The 18,116-nt window shown below is 48.9% G+C and overlaps 1 protein-coding gene across 2 annotated transcripts in view; it reads right to left on the bottom strand.

Annotated features, from left to right (window-relative positions):
* Positions 1 to 3,609: 3,609 nt before the first annotated feature.
* The window catches only part of LOC102462532 (adhesion G protein-coupled receptor E3-like), a 50,080-nt gene continuing 35,573 nt past the window's right edge, over positions 3,610 to 18,116 (bottom strand). For both annotated transcript variants that reach the window (XM_075902276.1, XM_075902275.1), the window contains 7 exons: positions 16,916 to 17,086; positions 16,205 to 16,402; positions 10,161 to 10,393; positions 8,562 to 8,628; positions 8,209 to 8,300; positions 4,316 to 4,472; positions 3,610 to 3,896 (listed from right to left, as the gene is read on the bottom strand). In XM_075902276.1, coding sequence (XP_075758391.1) covers positions 3,756 to 3,896; positions 4,316 to 4,472; positions 8,209 to 8,300; positions 8,562 to 8,628; positions 10,161 to 10,393; positions 16,205 to 16,402; positions 16,916 to 17,086 — 1,059 coding nt within the window. In that variant the 3' untranslated portion in view covers positions 3,610 to 3,755. The remainder of the gene's footprint in view (positions 3,897 to 4,315; positions 4,473 to 8,208; positions 8,301 to 8,561; positions 8,629 to 10,160; positions 10,394 to 16,204; positions 16,403 to 16,915; positions 17,087 to 18,116) is intronic.

Raw genomic sequence — 18,116 nt, forward strand, 5'->3', positions numbered from 1 at the left:
CTAGCCTCCCTTCCTGATGTCAAATAAACGACACGCATGTTCAAAAATAGAAACCGGGTTTATTGAACAAAACTGGATGGGAGAGATGAACCTTTGGGGAGACTGGGGAAAGGAGGTGGGAGATGGGAAGAGAGGGTGGGAAAGGGGTGGGGGAAACCTGGGAGGAGGGAGCTAGAAGGGTGAAGAAGGGGGAGGGGAAGCTCAGGGCCCAGGGCTGGGGGTCTTGCCTGACCAACCTGACTTTCATGCAAACCTTCTCCTGGGTTCGCATGTGTTCTTTGTTGGCCAAGCTGGCAGCTGTCCTGCCATAGACGGCCACGTTCCTCTGTCTAGGGATGAGATCATGGAAGTTGGGGGCATCCCCCCAAATCTAAAGAAGGTCTGTGATCTCCGCCCTGGTCCAGGAGGGCGCCCACCTTCTCCAGCCCCTGTCAGGCTCCTGGGAGCTGGCAGACTGCTCCTGGGGAGTGGTGGAGGGCTGGCTGCCAGTGGCTTGCTGGCTCATATTTTGGGGCTACTGGGTTTGGGGCCCCCATGGCCACTGCTTGCTCTGGGCTGGCAGGCTTGGAACTGGCACAGACACTGTGGCCAGGGTCTATCCCTTTAATGGCTCCGGGGCTGCAGGAGAAGAGTGTAAGTTTTCCTGGCTGTGCCCAGAGTGGTCACCAGGGCTCCCTGGGAAGGGCTGGAGGCCCCCTATTTCGAATTTAGTGTCTACACAGCACTTAATTCAAAATAGCTATTTCAAATTTGGTGTTACTCCTCATAGAATGAGGTTTACCAAATTCGAAATAAGTGCTCCACTATTTAGAATTTATTTCGAAATAGTGGTTTGCCTGTGCAGACGCTATTAAAGTTAATTCGAAATAATTGCTGTTATTTCAAATTAACTTTGTCGTGTAGACACACCCCTAGTGAACCGCTGGGCTATAATATATGGAACAAATTCTGAAAGATCTTTTTGCAAGTCTGAAGCTTACCATCGCTACTGTGAAATGACCTAAGAACTCTATTCATACCTTCACGGACAATACCCTCTTGTCTTAATAAATCTCAATTTAGTTCATAAGAATTGGCTACAGGCGTATATTTGATAAGATCAAACAGTATGACACTATTGCAAAAAAACCCAAATATGATTCTGGGATGCATTAACAGCAGTGTTGTGAGCCCCACCCCCTGACCGTGCATGTCACCGCTCCGCCCCCTTTGCCTCCTGCCGTGGTACTCGGCTGACTTCTGTGCCACTCAGCCGGGCCCAAACGGCCGCTTGCTCTGCTTGCTCCCCCCCGCAGCCCAGCTGAGCGACGCAGTAGTGAGCCGAGTGCCACAACCAGAGGCAAAGGACATGACTCAGGCAACAGCACTGCCCAGAGGCAACCTCCAGCACTTCAGAGTTATAGACATTGGACTACTATATATGGGTATGTCTACACTGCCACCGTAGTTTGAACTAGGGTGGCTAATGTAGACATTCGAAGTTGCAAATGAAGCCCGGGATTTAAATATCCTGGGCGTCATTTGCATCTTGCTGGGCACCGCCATTTTTAAATCCCCGTTAGTGCGGACTCCGTGCCCGCAGCTACACACGGCACGGAGTAGGTAGTTCGAATTAGGCTCTCTAATTCGAACTACCGTTACTCCTCGTGGAATGGCGCCCAGCAAGATGCAAATGACGCCTGGGATATTTAAATCCCGGGCTTCATTTGCAACTTCGAATGCCTACATTAGCCTCCCTAGTTCGAACTAGGGTGGCAGTGCAGACATACTCTGTATGATTAGGGATTCTCTCTCCCAAGGATGTCAGAAGGAGGAGGGGAAGGGAGGCATTCTGTCCGGCTACACGGGATGATTATTAAAGTATTACAGATGTTAAAATACATTTATTTTTGTAACATATAACCATAGAAAATGTTATTGGTTACATATTACATGGGCGGTTGAGGGCAGGAGCTGGTGCTTGGCAGGTAGGCGACTCTATGGGGAATAGCTATACGGGTGTGAATCCGGAGTAACTCCACTGATTTCATTAATTCTGGATTGGTATCAGTCTGGACTGAGATGAGAAGTTGGTCTAAGTTCTAGGGTCTGGAGAAGGCTGGGAAATGAAGTCATTTTTTCCACCTTTTATTAACTGGAAGGATTTGCTGATTCTTTGACTTCAGTGGGAGTGGGAGCACAGCTGGGAAAACTCCAACTGACTTCAACTGGAGCAGCCAGCCCCTCCTTCGAGACTTTAGCAAGGAGACTGCAACCACTTGGGGGAAGCAATAAAATGGAAAAATGCACGAGATTCAGCCTTCCCCTACTCCCATACAAGGAGAAGCCATAGAGTAGCAGCTATCAGAGGACACTGAAGATCAGCAGCTTCCTCTTCCAGCAAAGGAGGCGACTTGGGACACTCGTGTTGGAGCAAGACTTGATTTTCACCCCACATGCAATAGGCATCTCCACTTTTCAGGAGGACTTATCCCTTTCCTGGAAAGAAAGCAAAGATTTGATGACATGGTCAAGACCACTGAGTGAGTGTTTAATGTGGAAGAGGGGGACTCTCTCTGGAATGCAATAGACAGAATTCCTGGGTTCTTTCCCTCTACGGGTAAAGGAACCAGGAGAAATTCCTTGCCATGCTGAACCTCACAGATGGGGCCAGCCCTCTGAACAAAATACATCCAGTAATGTAAGTGATGATATTTCAAAAGCCAGCGTCTGCCCACGCCATGTGGAGAGCTCCCAGGAGCTCACAAGAGACCCCAGGAAGGAAATGTGGAGGGAGGGTCCTATTAAAAATATTTCTCTGTTTCTCAGCATAGGAATTCAAGGCACATAGGATTCTCCCAGGTCTGCATGGGTCCATTACTCCTGTTCCATTCTCAGCTGGACTACCACAAAGCACCAGTCACTTGGAGGTGCGCATGTGGCTGATCCCCCAGCGGGTGGAGGGGGAGGGGGAAGAGGAGCATTTCTTCCCCACAAGCCAGACTGAGAAGTGAGGTTCAGGGCTTTCTCTTCCTCCCTCAGTGGGAAGCTGGTGCTGGCGCTCCAGCCATGCTGGCGGAGGCAGGCAGGAGGGGGAGGGTGCAGCACAAGTGTGGGCACCCCACTGCTGGGGGAAGAAAGGGTGTTGAGCTCAAGCTGTGGACCACCAGGAAGGCGGGGAATCATGGGAGGGCTTTCACACAAACCCAGTGTATGGGCCTGATATTATTGTGTTGACCTATAACAGTTTTGGCCATTTGCTACAGAAGATAGACACTCACCAGACCACCACCAGCAATTCTGGGGCCAAGGCAGAAATCAATGGTCCCTCTGCTCCCTTTGCTCTGCTGGACCACAAGCCCCTCTCCCCCCACCATCCTGCCAGAAGACCCCTGTGCTGGCCCAGTCCTATCCACCACCTTCTGGGTGAACCTCAGGGCAGCTTCACCGAGCCTCCCCTCCCTTTCCTCAACCCGACCTGCCTTCTGGGAAAAAGCTGCAGCAGCATCTCTTGATTCGAAGGCGCTTTTGATATGCCCTAAGCAGGATCCATGTCCTGGGAATCTAGCCCCAGAACCTTCATGGAAAATATCAGAAGAGTCTTTGAATCAAGAGATGTTTTTTGGCAGAACTTTTGTGGCAGCAGCTGGGCCCCAGGCCCTTTTTGATTGCTTGGCCCTTGGGAAAGTGCCCCTCTTGCTTCTCCCCTGCCAGCAGCAGGCCCAGATACTCAGCAATGAGGCTGCTAAAAGGAGACCCTGTTCCATGGACGTGTGTCACATGGCAGTGTTGGAAAAAGAGAAGAGTACCACAATTCCAGTGTTAAGGGGGGCAGCTGACATCGAGATCTCAAATGTCGTAGTTCTGGTGCTGGGTTTTTCAATCCTTTGAATCCATCTCTTGTACTCTGCTCTCACCTAGAAAAATAAGGAGCACGCCCATTGGCTCATGTAACCAACGACCCATGAGACGCGTGCACAGTTTAACACCCCTCCATTCTATGTCCCAACAGAGCCAAAGGACTGGAATTCTTGTGACCAACTTCCCCACCCCAAAACCCCACATGGGAAGTGGGATGAGACGCCCTCAGTCTCCTCGTAGCAATGAGCCAAATTCTGTTCATCAGGTTGCAAAGTCCAAACTAGCAAATGCAAGTTGATGCAGCTACCACCAAACTACATGGTACAGCTAACCTGTCTCAGGTCTTTAATGTGGATGGAACCCATGCCACTTGGCATGGCATCCTGTCCCCTCCAGTGGCACCTTGCTCAGCTAAAGATTAACTGAGCATTAATGGAGCTGCTGAGCTGAACAGGCGACAGGCCCTGGGCTTTACCTGGCGATTGAGGAGACAGTGCACCAGGAAAATGAAGGCTCCCTGCAGGCTGTTGACAATGGTGAATAAATACGCCATGACCTTGCCAGGTAGGAGCCCAAAACTCCAAGTGCAGCCCAGGATGAAAAGCTGGGCAACTGCTTTAAATGTCAGCAACCTGGATTCAAGCAGATGAAGAGATCCCATTACAACCCTGTGCAAAGGGGTGGGCAGGCTTGAAGTAGCGAATGCCCTCCAGGTAGCCACTATTCAAAAAGTCTCCGATAGACACTGGTGGGAAATGCTTCTTCATGGGACCTGTTTGCAGAACAACTGTACAAATCAGGGTTTTATTTCTGATACCAGGCTCTTTAGTGTATTTACTCTCACACCCACTCGGTGAGGCCGGACAGAGTGGGGTGCTGGAACTATTTGCATAGGACAGACTGGCATGCTTGAACTATTTGCATAGTGTAGGTATTGAGAGTCACTGAACCAAATTGTAACCCTGTGTCGGACAGAAACCTCCTTTCATGCTAGAGGGTGTGGCAGCAACCTTCTTGCACTAATGGTAAGAAAGTGATCTTCTCCCCATTTTCCAGCTGGAGAATCAGAGCATGGAGATACTACAGCTGTCTACACTGCAGAATTTTTGCACAAAAACTTGTGGAGTGTCCACACCTCAAGTGCGTTTTGCGCAAGAAAATTGACAGTGAATTGACAGAACAGGGGTGGGTTTTTTTGTTTTGTTTTGGTTTTTTTGCAGTGTAGGTATTCCTCTTTCAATGAGGAATAACATGTTTTTGTGCAGGTGTTCTTGCACAAAAAAGTGTGTGTGGACAGGAAACGGTTATTGCGTAAAAAGCAGCCTATCGAAACAAGCACGGGTGCCCTGGTGGCCATTCTGTGAATGGCAATGTAGAAGCTGTAGAAACCATTTTCATATTAAGCTAGAAGCCATCTTGTATAACAGAAACCATTTCAGCTTTTCTCTCAAGCACGTAGACCAGAGTGAACTTTCTGTCACCCTGTGAGAAGAGGCCTACAGGATGGGCTATTGATATGTGTTAATTGGGTTGGTTGGGACAGGAGATGTACGCCCTCATACCTGTCCCGCCATCTTGTTGATAAGGCTTTGTTTTTCCAAGTTTAATTGAGGATTTCTGTAATTGGATGCCCTGCCATCAGACCGTTTGGCTAAGGGTATAAGGATACTAGGATTGATTGTATTAGCCAGCCTTACTGGGCCTGGCTCTGCTGGGGCCACGTTTGGCTCATGCTGTGCTTTATTAATTAATAAAGCTGTTTGTTCGCTGCCTAAACAGAGAGGAGCGTTTTTTTTTGCTTCAACAGCAATCAAGGTTTTCTTACAGCAAAGCCTCCATGCACTCGGGACACTCTCTTGCACAAAAGCACATCGCTTTTCCACTGTGCTTTTGGAGTGTGGACACTCTCTTGGGCAGGCAGTTTTTTGTGGAAAATTTCTTCCACAAGAAGCTTCTTGCGCAAAAAGCCTGCAGTGTAGATGTAGCCACCGTAACTTGGCCAAGGTCACACAGGAAGTCTGTGCTAGGGCAAGGAGTTAAACGCAGGTCTCCCCCAAATCCCAGACCAGCAGCCTAAACCACTGAACCATCCTTCATCTCCTTTACAAACTGATTGGAAACCACCACAATAACAGCCCTGCAAGGCGAACGCTACGTTTGAGAGAAGCCATGGCTTGCCATTAAAGATTTGGTTCCCTCGTTCTTACACAGACTCATGATATGGACTAGAACAGCTGAGCTATGTAACGGTTTGTTGTGTACCTGATACTGTAGCATGGGAGAGGGCAGTGCAGACTGATGGGCCCCGACTCTAAAGCCAGCTTGGTGCAGAGCCATACCAGGCAGATCCAGCCTTTGTCTCACTTCACTGGTTGCAGCAGAGTTACAAATCTGACCTCAAATCATTGATAGATACTGGATAGCACCCAGCATTGTAACACCTGGCTCAACCCTGCGCCCTGCTCTGTCACTGATCACCAGTGTAACACTGACCAAGTCAATCTTCCTCTATTTCCTCTCGCATCCCTTTGTAGTCCAGGCAGTAAGCACATACTCATGGAATATGAATTGTTACAGAATAAGGATAAAGGGCAAGTGCCTAAGGAAAAAGTAGCAAAAGTGCAAAAAATCTGGAGGCTGACCCCTAGAAAAATAGCAATTATGCTAACTACTTAAGCAAGACCTTCCAGGTGATGTAGAAGTAGGTGTGCAACACGTTAACACAGACTAGTAAACCATAAATCGTAAGTTGAAAATGACATCAGGTTTCGTTTATGTTTTGTAACAATCACAAGTGTTACAAACTGCTGATTGGTAACAGCAAAAAGGCCATTTGTACCAGTTTAAAATATTTTTAAAGAGGGACATGGGCAAATGCCTAACGACAGGCACTCATCCAAATAACATGTGTCAGACAGGTTAGCCTAGTTGATATATTAACCTATTCAATAAAAACATCCTAACATCATAAAGGTAAGCATCTGAAATATGGTTTAAAAACTAGGCACACAGGTGCTTAAAAACCACCAACACATAGAACACATCTAACCTGAGATCCAGATGTTAAAATACTTCAGGAGTCTGCCAGAGACAAGCAAAAACCTGTCTCAGGCCTTAAAGCTCTCCTTGGGTACGTCTACACTTGTACCCTCTTTCGAGAGAAGGATGCAAATGCAGACATTTAAAATTATAAATGAAGCTCAGATTTAAATATCCTGTGCTTCGTTTGCATATTTGCGGATGGGCGCTATTTTGAAATACTGTATTTCGAAATAATGCTATTTAGACGCGGTTATTTCAGAAGAAAACCCTTCTTCCGAAATAACCGGTAAACCTTGTTGTATGAGGAATCAGGGTTATTCCAAAACAACTTCTTCTGAAAGTGACCATCCACACTGCAAAAGTGTGCTTTTTTGAAAGAGAGTGTCCAGACCGAATGTAAGCTCTCTCTCATGTAAGCTGCGATTACTATGGGCATAATGGCCATCACGGTACCTGTGCTTTTTCCTCTTTCCTCTTCTTCCGAAAGAACTCCCTCTTCCGCATCCACACACGCCTTTTTGCAAAAGAGCTCTTTCTCAAAAAGGTTTTTTTCCTCATAGACTGAGGAATAGCAAAGCTGGGAAAACCCCTCTGTTCGAAAAGAACACACTTGCAGTGTGGACGTGACTCAGGTTTTATCAGAAACACATCCACAAAACTCTGTAGTCTAGAAATACCCTGGGTGACCGAGGGAGCAATCTTGTGCTCTGTCACAGACTTTGTGCATGACCTTTGGCATGTCTCTTCACCTCTCCGTGTCTCAGTTGTACAAAGGGTACAATATCTAACAGGGGTGTAGGTGGGTCAGTGCACTAAGACTGTGAAACACTCTGATGTGCAGGGGAAAAGTGCTATATGAAAGCTACAACACAGGATTGGAGCTCAGTGGGTGCTCAGCACCTCCCAAGGAGGTGCTCCGCACCCTCATCTTCCAGACAAGGAAATAGGCAGTGCAGATTCTCAGCACTTTGCAGAACCAGGTATTCAGTCTTCTCCAATGACCTTCTGATACCAAGTCTCTATCACACTGGCATGTCCTTAGTTTCAGAGGGGGAGCTGTGTTAGTCTGTAACTGGAAGAACTTCAAAACCAATGAATAATCTTGCAGCATCTTAGAGACTAACAAAACATGTAGATGGTATCGTGACCTTTCTTTCTCTGAGGAAGTGGGTTGTGCCCACGAAAGCTCATGATACCATTGCTAGTCTCTAGATGCTGAAAGACTATTCATTGTTTTTTTAGGTATTTCCTTAGTTTACTTGACAGAAGACCCATCTCCCCACAGAAAGCTAACTGGACCTCTTGACAGGGTTAGTGCTTTCCTACCTTGTGTTTTTGACGGTAGACACGTCCGAATTGAGGGAGCAGATTTTGTCTCTCAGGATCCAGAGGGTTGTGATAAAAAATGTACAATTCATCTGTGGAAACAACACAAGTCGAGTGGATCAGACCCCAGGTCCATCCGGTCCAGTATCTTACCTCTGTATCAATACCAGATGCCCAGAGGAAGTGATAAAATCAGTCCCTTATAAGGTCTCCTTTTGGCCTTTGATAGATACAGATTGGTTAAAACACTGAAGAACGGGGTATTATGTCCCTTCCAGACCTTTTGTTAGTCCTGATAAAACAACTCTGGACATTATTCTGGCTCCCCACAGAAATGAAAAATAATGACTCACCAAAATAATAAGGCAGACCGGTCCAAGAAAACTCCACAGAAAGCCATTATCTGTTTTAAGCCAGCAACTAAAAGGTAAGGTGACAAAAAGGTAACAGATTACTCCTGGCAATAAAAGGAAGTGAATTCTCCTCTTGGGGTTACCAGAGTTGCTAACTCGGAGAAATGGGAACAATAAAACTAAGGTCTTAATTCAGAAGAGCCCTGATACAGGTACCTTTTGGAACTGGGGCTGGGAGAGGGAAAATGAAATACTGGTTGCACCTTTTTGAACTGGAACTCTCTGGGCCAGCAACATCCATGGTGTGGAAGAACCACGGATGTTCCAGGATCAGAGAGTCCTGGTGCACTGCAGGAGGTGAAGGGCCAGGAGTCCAGCGCACTGTGGAGAGTGGGAGGGAGGCAGGAGCCTGTTGTATAACCCAGTTGGGGATTCTGGGGGAGCTGGGAGCCATTGGGAGGGGGAGCTGGGAGCCTTGCATGAAACCCAACTGGACTGTCTGGGGCAGGGGACGGGAGTTGGGAAGCCCAGACGGTGGCTGAGCTGGGCTGCCAGTGGGGTTGGGAGCTGTGGGCGAGGGGAAGCGAGGAAGGGCAGGAAGCCCAGCGTGTGGCTGAGATAGTCTGTGGAGGAGGTGAGGGGGCATGGCTCAGCTGGACTGGGGGGGGAGCAGGAAGATTCGAGTGTGGCCAAGTTGGGCCACCCAGGAGAGTTTTGACGCCTGGTGGAGCAGCAGGGCAGGGGTGGGGCCAGCAGAATGGGAGCAGAAATGACGTCCCAGTCAGGTCCAGAGGGTGCCAGACCAGGGAGGTCCAACCTGTATGACATGTCCATGGCTTCACTGACCCTTCAGTTCCCTCCTGGGAAGGGCAGTCCTTGGGTAGAGGAGCAGAGAAGGAGTTAAGGACCTAAGCTCTGTTTCTCACGCACTGTTGGCCATGTCACTTGCCTTGCGAATCTTGGTTTGAGTCAGGAGTGGGGATTTTTGGAGTCTGGGGATAACAATTGCGCTTTCTCAACAACCTTATGGCCTTCACACCAGTCACTGGACATGTGAAAGCAGAATACATTCGTATGTACACAAATACGTTTTGTCTTCCCTGCAAGTCTGGCATCTCTTTTCTTGGGCAGGGTGAACGCTGCCTGCTTCTCTTTCTTGCAGTTTCATAAACCTAGCTTAGAGAAACTAGTTTTGTAAGAACATAAGAACGACCACACTGGGTCGTACCATCTAGCCCAGTATCCTGTCTGGACAGTGGCCAATGCCAGATGCCGCAGGGGGAAGGAACAGAACAGGGAATCCTCAAGTGATCCATCCCATTCGTAGCTTCCAATGAATACAGGCTGGGTACATCATCCCTACCCATCTTGGCTAATGGCCATTGATGGACATTCCCTCCATGAATTTATCTGTGGGGTTTTTTAGCCTTGTTAAATTCTGGCCCTTCACAAAGTCCCCTGCAAGGAGTTCCACAGGTTGACTGGGTGTTGTGTAAAACATCTGAAGAGGCAGGTATCACAGAATACATTTGCTCTCTGCAATTCATCAGATAAGTTGAGAGATACCTGCTCTCCCCCGGGGATGGATATTGCACTTACGGCTGGGAAGTTCTATAGCCTTCAGAATTCACTGCAGCAGAAATAGCCACGATCAGAGCTGGGAATCCGTAGCCGAACGGGTACATGTATCTCTTCTTGAACCGGCTGGCACTGGTATAATTCACCACCTTCAGGTTCCTGACAGTGAGGAAGAGGTGCAGCCCCTCCAGGAACATCCAGGTGAAGCAGGCCAGGAAGAGGTAGTGTAGCAAGCCAGCAATGACCGCACAGCCCTGGAGGTGACAGAGAACTCAGCAACTCTGGCATGTAGCTCATTATGGCAGTGAAAGCAACAGTTATTTGATGTGTCCTCAAGCTGGGGAGAAAATAGCACCCAAAAATTGTGAAATATTTAACAAACCCCTCTGCCATGTAGGACTACACCTGGCATACAGTGGCTGCTTTACTTCATCAAAGCAGTAGAGAGTGGAACTCAGATTGTCCTGGTCCAAAAGCAGGTGCCTCTACTTTATGAGCTGAAAGAGAATCTCCATTAGAGGCTAATATTAGAAGCATTTGGCCCTTGTGAGACAAGCTGCTCCTGTGATAAAGCTGCTTCAGAAATCTGAGTTCAGTTCCCCACTCACCAAAAGCAGTGGGAGAAGCCCCAGCTCCTTCTGCTCAGCCTGAGCCTCCTTTTAGTTCAAATCTCTCAGCATCACCGCCCCCAAACTGTCCATGTGCAGATAGATTTTTGTTATGTGCCCCAATACTGAGGTGACATATCTCCCTATAGGTGACATAAAATTCATTCTGCCCCTGGACATACAAAAATAAAGGCCACACTGGTCCCAACCTGTCTGTCAAATTCTGGATCCTAGAATCATAGAATCATAGAACCATAGAGCTGGAGGAGACCTCAGGAGTCATCAAGTCCAGCCCCCTGCTCTAGGCAGGACCAATCCCAACTAAATCAACCCGGCCAGGGCTTTGTCAAGCTGAGATTTAAACACCTCTAGGGATGGAAACTCCACTACTTCCCTAGGTAACCCATTCCAGTGCTTTACCACCCTCCTAGTGAAATAGTTTTTCCTAATATCCAACCTGGACCTCTCCCACCACAACTTGAGACCATTGCTCCTTGTTCTGCCATCTGTCACTACTGAGAACAGCCTCTCTCCATCCTCTTTGGAACCTCTCTTCAGGAAGTTGAAGGCTGCTATCAAATCCCCCCTCACTCTTCGCTTCTGCAGACTAAACAGACCCAAGTCCCTCAGCCTCTCCTCATGAGTCAGATGCTCCAGCCCCCTAATCATTTTGGTTGCCCTCCGCTGCACCCTCTCCAATGCATCCACATCCTTTTTGTAGTGGGGGGCCCATAACTGGACACACTACTCCGGCAGTTCGAACCCCATGCTGCGCGGCTACACGAGGAGTACAGCTAGTTCGGATTAGGAAGCCTAATCCGAACTAGCTACTCCGTGCCGCATGTAGCCGCGTGGCATGGGGTTCGAACTGCCGGCATTTAAAAATGGCGCCGGCCGGCTTCATGCAAATGAAGCCCGGGAAATTCAAATCCCGGGCTTCATTTGCAAGTGCGGTATGCCTACATTACCCTCCTAGTTCGAATTAGGAGGGTAGTGTAGACATACCCAGATGTATTAAGTCCGGACCCATGGATTTATGTAAGTTTAGCTTTTTAAATAGTTCTTAACCGGTTCTTTCCCCACCAAGGGATGTCTACCTTTGTCCCATTTGCATCACTTAGAACATTAGTAAGGGAGCTGACCCTGTCTGTGAAGACAGAGTCAAAGAAAGCATTGAGTACTTCAGCTTTCCCCACATCATCTGTCACTAAGGCTGTGTCTAGACTACATGGCTCCATCGATGGACCCATGTAGATTAGACAGATAGGCAAAGGCAAATTAAGCTGCCATTTAAATGATCACGGCTTCATTTAAATTTACATGGCTGCCGCGCTGAGCCGACAAATAGCTGATCAGCTGTTTGTCGGCTCAGCGCGGCAGCCATGTAAATGTAAATGAAGCCGCGATCGTTTAAATCGCGGCTTCATTTGCCTTTGAAAAAAAACAAATCTACATGGCTCCGTCGACGGAGCCATGTAGTTTAGACGTACCCCAAGTTACTACTCTCATTCAGTAGGGGCCCCACACACTCTTTGATCACCTTTTCTTGCTAACATGCCTGTAGAATCCTTTCTTGTTATCCTTCAAATCCCTTGCGAGTCACAATTCCAGTTTCACTTTTGCCTTCCTGATAACTCCCCTGCATTGTCGTGCTATACATTTATACCCCTTCCTAGTCATCGGTCCAAGATTACACTTTTTGTAAGCTCCCTTTTTGTGCTTAAGTTCACCAAGGATTTCCCCTGTAAGCCAATCCAGTCTCCTATCATATTTGCTTCTCTTGCTATGCATTAGAATGGTTTCTTTCTGTGCCTTCAATAAGGCTTTGAAAAACTGCCAACTCTCCTGGGCTCCTTTCTTCTTCATGTTAGCATCCCAGGGGATTCTGCCCATTAGGTCTCTGAGGGAGTCCAAGTCTGCTTTTCTAAAGTCCAAAGTGTGTATTTTACTACTCTCTTTTCTTTCTTTGGTCAGGATCCTGAAATCTACCATCTCATGATCACTGCTTCATCCATCTGATCCAGTGCCCTGTAGCAGACACCAAGCACAACATCTCGGCTGTTGCTTACACCTCTAAACTTGACCCATAGACTCTCAATAGGCTTTTCTCGGGGTATTTTTGGAAGGCGGCGGAGGCTCTTGCTATATACGGAAGTTCTGAACAATCATATTGCTCTCTTACATGCAATGCAACTCCATCTCCTTTTCTCCCCTGCCTGTTCTTACTGAACAGTTTATACCCTTCCATGACAGTGCTCCAGTCATGCGAGTCATCCCACCAAGTCTCTGTTATCCCATTCAAATCGTCGTTCTTGAACTGGACCAGGGCCTCCAATTCTTCCTGTTTGTTACCTAGACTTCTCGCATTGGTGTACAAACACCTCGGATAACCGGATGATCGCCCTACCCTTTCCATTCGAATCAGGGGTCCTCCTTTGTTGCTCGTTCCTCTTTGCATTTCTTCCCAATATCTGACTTCCCCACTCCTCTCAGGGTTTTGGTCACCACCCCCCAACAAACCTAGTTTAAAGCTCTCCTCGCTAGGTTTGCAAGCCTGCCTGCAAAGATGCTCTTTCCTCTCTTTGTTAGGTGGATCCCATCTCTTCCTAACAATCTTTGTCCCTGGAACAGAGTTCCATGGTGGAAGAAACCAAAGCCCTCTCTGTGACACCATCTGCGCAATCACGCTGTCCCCCATGGCTTACCTCAAGTTGCTTAGACCATGAGCTCTTTAGGGCACCAGCTTTCTCTTGCTATAGATGCAGTGCCCAGCACAATGGTGCCCAGACCTCAACTGAGTCCTGTCAGCTACTATTATAATTCAAATTAGTGCTTACAATAGTTGTGTCAGAGGGGTAGCCAAGTTAGTCTGTACAAGATAAACTTAAAAAACAACAAATTGTCTAGTAGCCCTTTATAGACCAACAAAACATGGAGATGGTATCATGAGCTTTCATGGGCACAGCCCACTTCTTCAGATGTCTGGAGTCACATCTGAAGAAACTCCAGACATCTGAAGAAGTGGGCTGTGCCCACAAAAGTTTAAGTTTATTGTTTGTTTAAAAATTGTGGCAATTCTGACCCCACCCAGCAGTGGGCAGGGGTGTTGCACACACGTTGGATACTGAATTACAATATTTGCTCTGGCCAGGACTCTGGGTGAGGAGTGTTTGAAGTAAACCAGGGACATGCATGGGTTTCACTGGTTTCAGCATACACACTGTCCTCCCCCCGAGAGCCAGCACCCATTGACGGCTGTGTGGATTCCACTCGTGGGCCAAAGGCACTTTTCCAAATTGGGAAATGAGCATCCGCCCAAAAGTGCAGCTTCAGCTCTTTGTGGTCGGGGAGCTGATTTTTAGTCCAGTGTCCCTCTTACGGCCGGGGAGCCGAAGCCCAGAGATACTGAAACTCTGGAGCCAGACTCTGATTTCACTGATGCTGGTGTAAACCTGGGGTATCTCCACGGAGGCCAGTGGTGTCAAGCTAGCAGAAGGAAGATCTGAATCCTCAACATTTCATTTGTGCTGGACACAATACTACCAGGCACGTGCAGGGTCCCAGGGCAAAACCAGCCCCCCGATATAGGACTGGTGTATCGCACGTGCCTTGGCTCTCAGTCTGAATGCCCTGCTCACACCAGCAGTTCTGTGTGCACCTCCATCCCTCCAGCAAGCTCTCTGAGCCATCCTCCCACACTGCTCTCCCGCTTCCTGCAAGACTCCATCTGCCCAGCCTCATGCCAGGCTCCGTTTTCCACCCCCGGCTGTCACCTGAGTCTCGCCCCTACCCTTGTCTGGAGATGCTGAGTTTTTATTTTCCCAGGAGAGCCAGACCCCTGCTCTGTCCCAGACCCTGCCCCTACTCCACCCCTGCCACTAAAGGCTCCACCTCTTCCTGTCCCGCCCCTCCAAGTGCCTCTGGCTTGCCACTGGACAGCTGATCTGGCAGGCAGGAGATCAATAGCCTCCCCAGGAATTGAAATTGGGGGGGGGGGTCAAATGTACAAGGGGGGGTGGTGTCAGGGCCAATGAGGGATGAGACTGTGAGGGTGAAGGTGGGCTGTACGGCACCATAGTTCAGAACTGAGGGGATGTTGCAGAAATTCGGGGGGGGTATACACTCTCATGGGGGGTTTAGGGAAACCCCTGAGATGTCACTCTGAGGAGCCTGCCAGTGGGTGTTGAGCACTCACTATGGTTTTTTCCCCTGGGTATTCCAGCCCCAGAGCATCAAGGGCACTGTTTTGGGAGAGCAGGGCGGAGGGAGTAGCCGTGTGCACCAGGATGCAGCTTGCTTTTCTTCCCATTCCCCTGCCTATAGGGACTCAGGGGAAAGTACTTGGATTCCATAAATTACTCCTCTGCCCCTCCCTTCCCCAGACAGGAGTCCCGCCCACTCTTCCGAAACGGCCCCCTTGAAGAGCACCCACGGAGCTGGCACCGATTCCATTGTCCCTTATTTACTGTCCTGCCCACAACCCCTGTCATCTCTTGGGAAGGTCTGTCTGGTTCTCCAAGCTCCCTCTTCTGTGTGTTGTGAGCAAGACACGAGAAGTCATTCTTCCACTCTACTCTGCGCTGGTTAGGCCTCAGCTGGAGTATTGTGTCCAGTTCTGGGCACCGCATTTCAAGAAAGATGTGGAGAAATTGGAGAGGGTGCAGAGAAGAGCAACAAGAATGATTAAAGGTCTAGAGAACATGACCTATGAGGGAAGGCTGATGGATTTGGGTCTGTTTAGTTTAGAAAAGAGAAGACTGAGGGGGGAACATGATAGCCGTTTTCAGGTATCTAAAAGGGTGTCATAAGGAGGAGGGAGAAAACTTGTTCATTTTGGCCTCTGAGGATAGAACAAGAAGCAATGGGCTTAAACTGCAGCAAGGGAGGTTTAGGCTGGACATTAGGAAAAAGTTCCTAACTGTCAGGGTGGTCAAACACTGGAATAAATTGCCCAGGGAGGTTGTGGAATCCCCATCTGTGGAGATATTTAAGAGGAGGTTAGAGAAATGTCTATCAGGGATGGTCTAGACAGTGTTTGGTCCTGCCATGAGGGCAGGGGACTGGACTCGATGACCTCTCGAGGTTCCTTCCAGTCCTAGTATTCTATGATTCTATGAATCTCCTCCCCCTGCCTCCCATGTCAGGGGCTTCATGCGTGCTCCATTCCCCCTCATTATTTCATTACAGTCGCACCGAAGGGCCCCAAACAAGTTCCAGGAGCCCAGCACTGTACAACCACACAGCTGGGGGGCGGGGGGGGGGGTTACGCTGTATCTGGGAACATGAGCCCTTCAGGCAGAAGCTCAGGCCAGCTGCTCAGGTACCATGAGCTGTTGGCCCATTCCGTGAGGTACCCCCCCCCCCCCCCCAGGTGAGAGTTCTGCACCAAAGAACTTACAATCTAAACAGGCAAGACAGAGAAAAGTGGGGGAGGTGCATTTGGGATGATTTCCCAACCTTATCCTTGGCTTTGTCCATCCCGGTGAGGAAGAGCAGGTCGGCCATGAAGAGGCAGAGGCAGAGCTGCAGGTGGAGGGAGGTGCTGACGTTCCAGAGGGAGCGGCACAGGAGGAAGGTGAGGATGGCGAGGAAGAGGCACAGCAGGGAGATGGACAGGCCCACATGGGTGATGACGCTCAGGGCACCATCTTCCTGCTAAAGGAAAAATTAAAGCCAGAGAAAATCTTGCAAATCGCGCTGTAGGAACAGGCTCTGTGAAATACCCGGATAGTTTCCCATGGCAATCAGCGCTCCAGCTCCATTGGTGGGGATCCCCTCCATGCCCTGCCCCTTCCACTAGAAAACACAGAGGCACAAACAGCGCAGGTCTGGAGTTTGCAGCCCCCAGAAAATTACACGGTTCTCTGGATTTCATAGTGACTGCAAACAGATTGGATCAAATATTGGGTTGCAGAGGATATAAGCCAGTCTGTAGGACGTCTAACATGCTGGCCAAGTGCAGGGGATCATGACTAGCGCCTGGCTCCAGCCATTGGAACAATTCACAGCACGAGACACCGCTCCTTTCCTTTCTGTGGTACAGGCCTGCAGTTTGGGTGTCCAAGGGTTTGGGCGCTCTCTTGAAATTCCCTGCGGGTTTTTGTCTGGGCGAATGCAACCCCAGCTTTCTGCGCATGGACCAGGAGCTTTGGCAGATGCTTGAAATACCTGACTGGCATTCCTGTCCACTAGGATGGAAAAGATGGACATGTGGCTACAGGTGCATGTGGTGTGTGTGCTGTTTGCAGTGAGCAGCTCACAGCCCTCTTTGGACCAGTTGCCTTTGTCGCCAGCGACATCCCAGAAAACACAGATGCTCTTCTCTTCGTCATCCGTTGTCTGAAAACAGAAATTGCAGCAACAATGGATTCACAAAGGGCAAGTCATGCCTGACCAATCTGATTAGCTTCTATGATGAGGTAACTGGCTCGGTGGACATGGGGAAGTCAGTGGATGTTATATACCTTGACTTTAGCAAGGCTTTTGATACGGTCTCCCACAATATTCTTGCCAGCAAGTTAAGGGATTGTGGATTGGATAAGTGGATGGTAAGATGGCTAGAAGGCCGGGCACAGCGGGTAGTGATCAATGGCTCGATGTCAGGATGGCGGTCAGTTTCTAATGGAGTGCCCCAAGGTTCAGTTCTAGGACTGGTTTTGTTCAATATCTTTATTAATGATCTGGATGAGGGGATGGATTGCACCCTCAGCAAGTTTGCGGATGACACTAAGCTGGGGGGAGAGGTAGATACGCTTAAGAGCAGAGATAGGGTACAGAATGACTTAGACAAATTGGAGGATTGGGCCACAAGAAATCTGATGAGGTTCAACAAGGACAAGTGCAGAGTCCTGCACTTGGGGCGGAAGAATCCCAAGCATAGTTACAAGCTGGGGACCAACCAGTTAAGTAGTAGTTCTGCAGAAAAGGACCTGGGGATTACAGTGGATGAGAAGCTAGATATGAGTCAACAGTGTGCCCTTGTAGCCAAGAAGGCTAATGGCATATTAGGTTGCATTAAGAGGAGCATTGCCAGCAGATCCAGAGATGTCATTATTCCGCTTTATTCGGCTTTGGTGAGGCCGCATCTGGAGTAGTGTGTCCAGTTATGGGCCCCCCACTACAAAAAGGATGTGGATGCATTGGAGAGGGTGCAGCGGAGGGCAACCAAAATGATTAGGGGGCTGGAGCATCTGACTCATGAGGAGAGGCTGAGGGACTTGGGTCTGTTTAGTCTGCAGAAGCGAAGAGTGAGGGGGGATTTGATAGCAGCCTTCAACTTCCTGAAGAGAGGTTCCAAAGAGGATGGAGAGAGGCTGTTCTCAGTAGTGACAGATGGCAGAACAAGGAGCAATGGTCTCAAGTTGTGGTG

Source organism: Pelodiscus sinensis, chromosome 19 (genome assembly GCF_049634645.1).
Source record: "Pelodiscus sinensis isolate JC-2024 chromosome 19, ASM4963464v1, whole genome shotgun sequence".
Classification (NCBI taxonomy): domain Eukaryota; kingdom Metazoa; phylum Chordata; order Testudines; family Trionychidae; genus Pelodiscus; species Pelodiscus sinensis.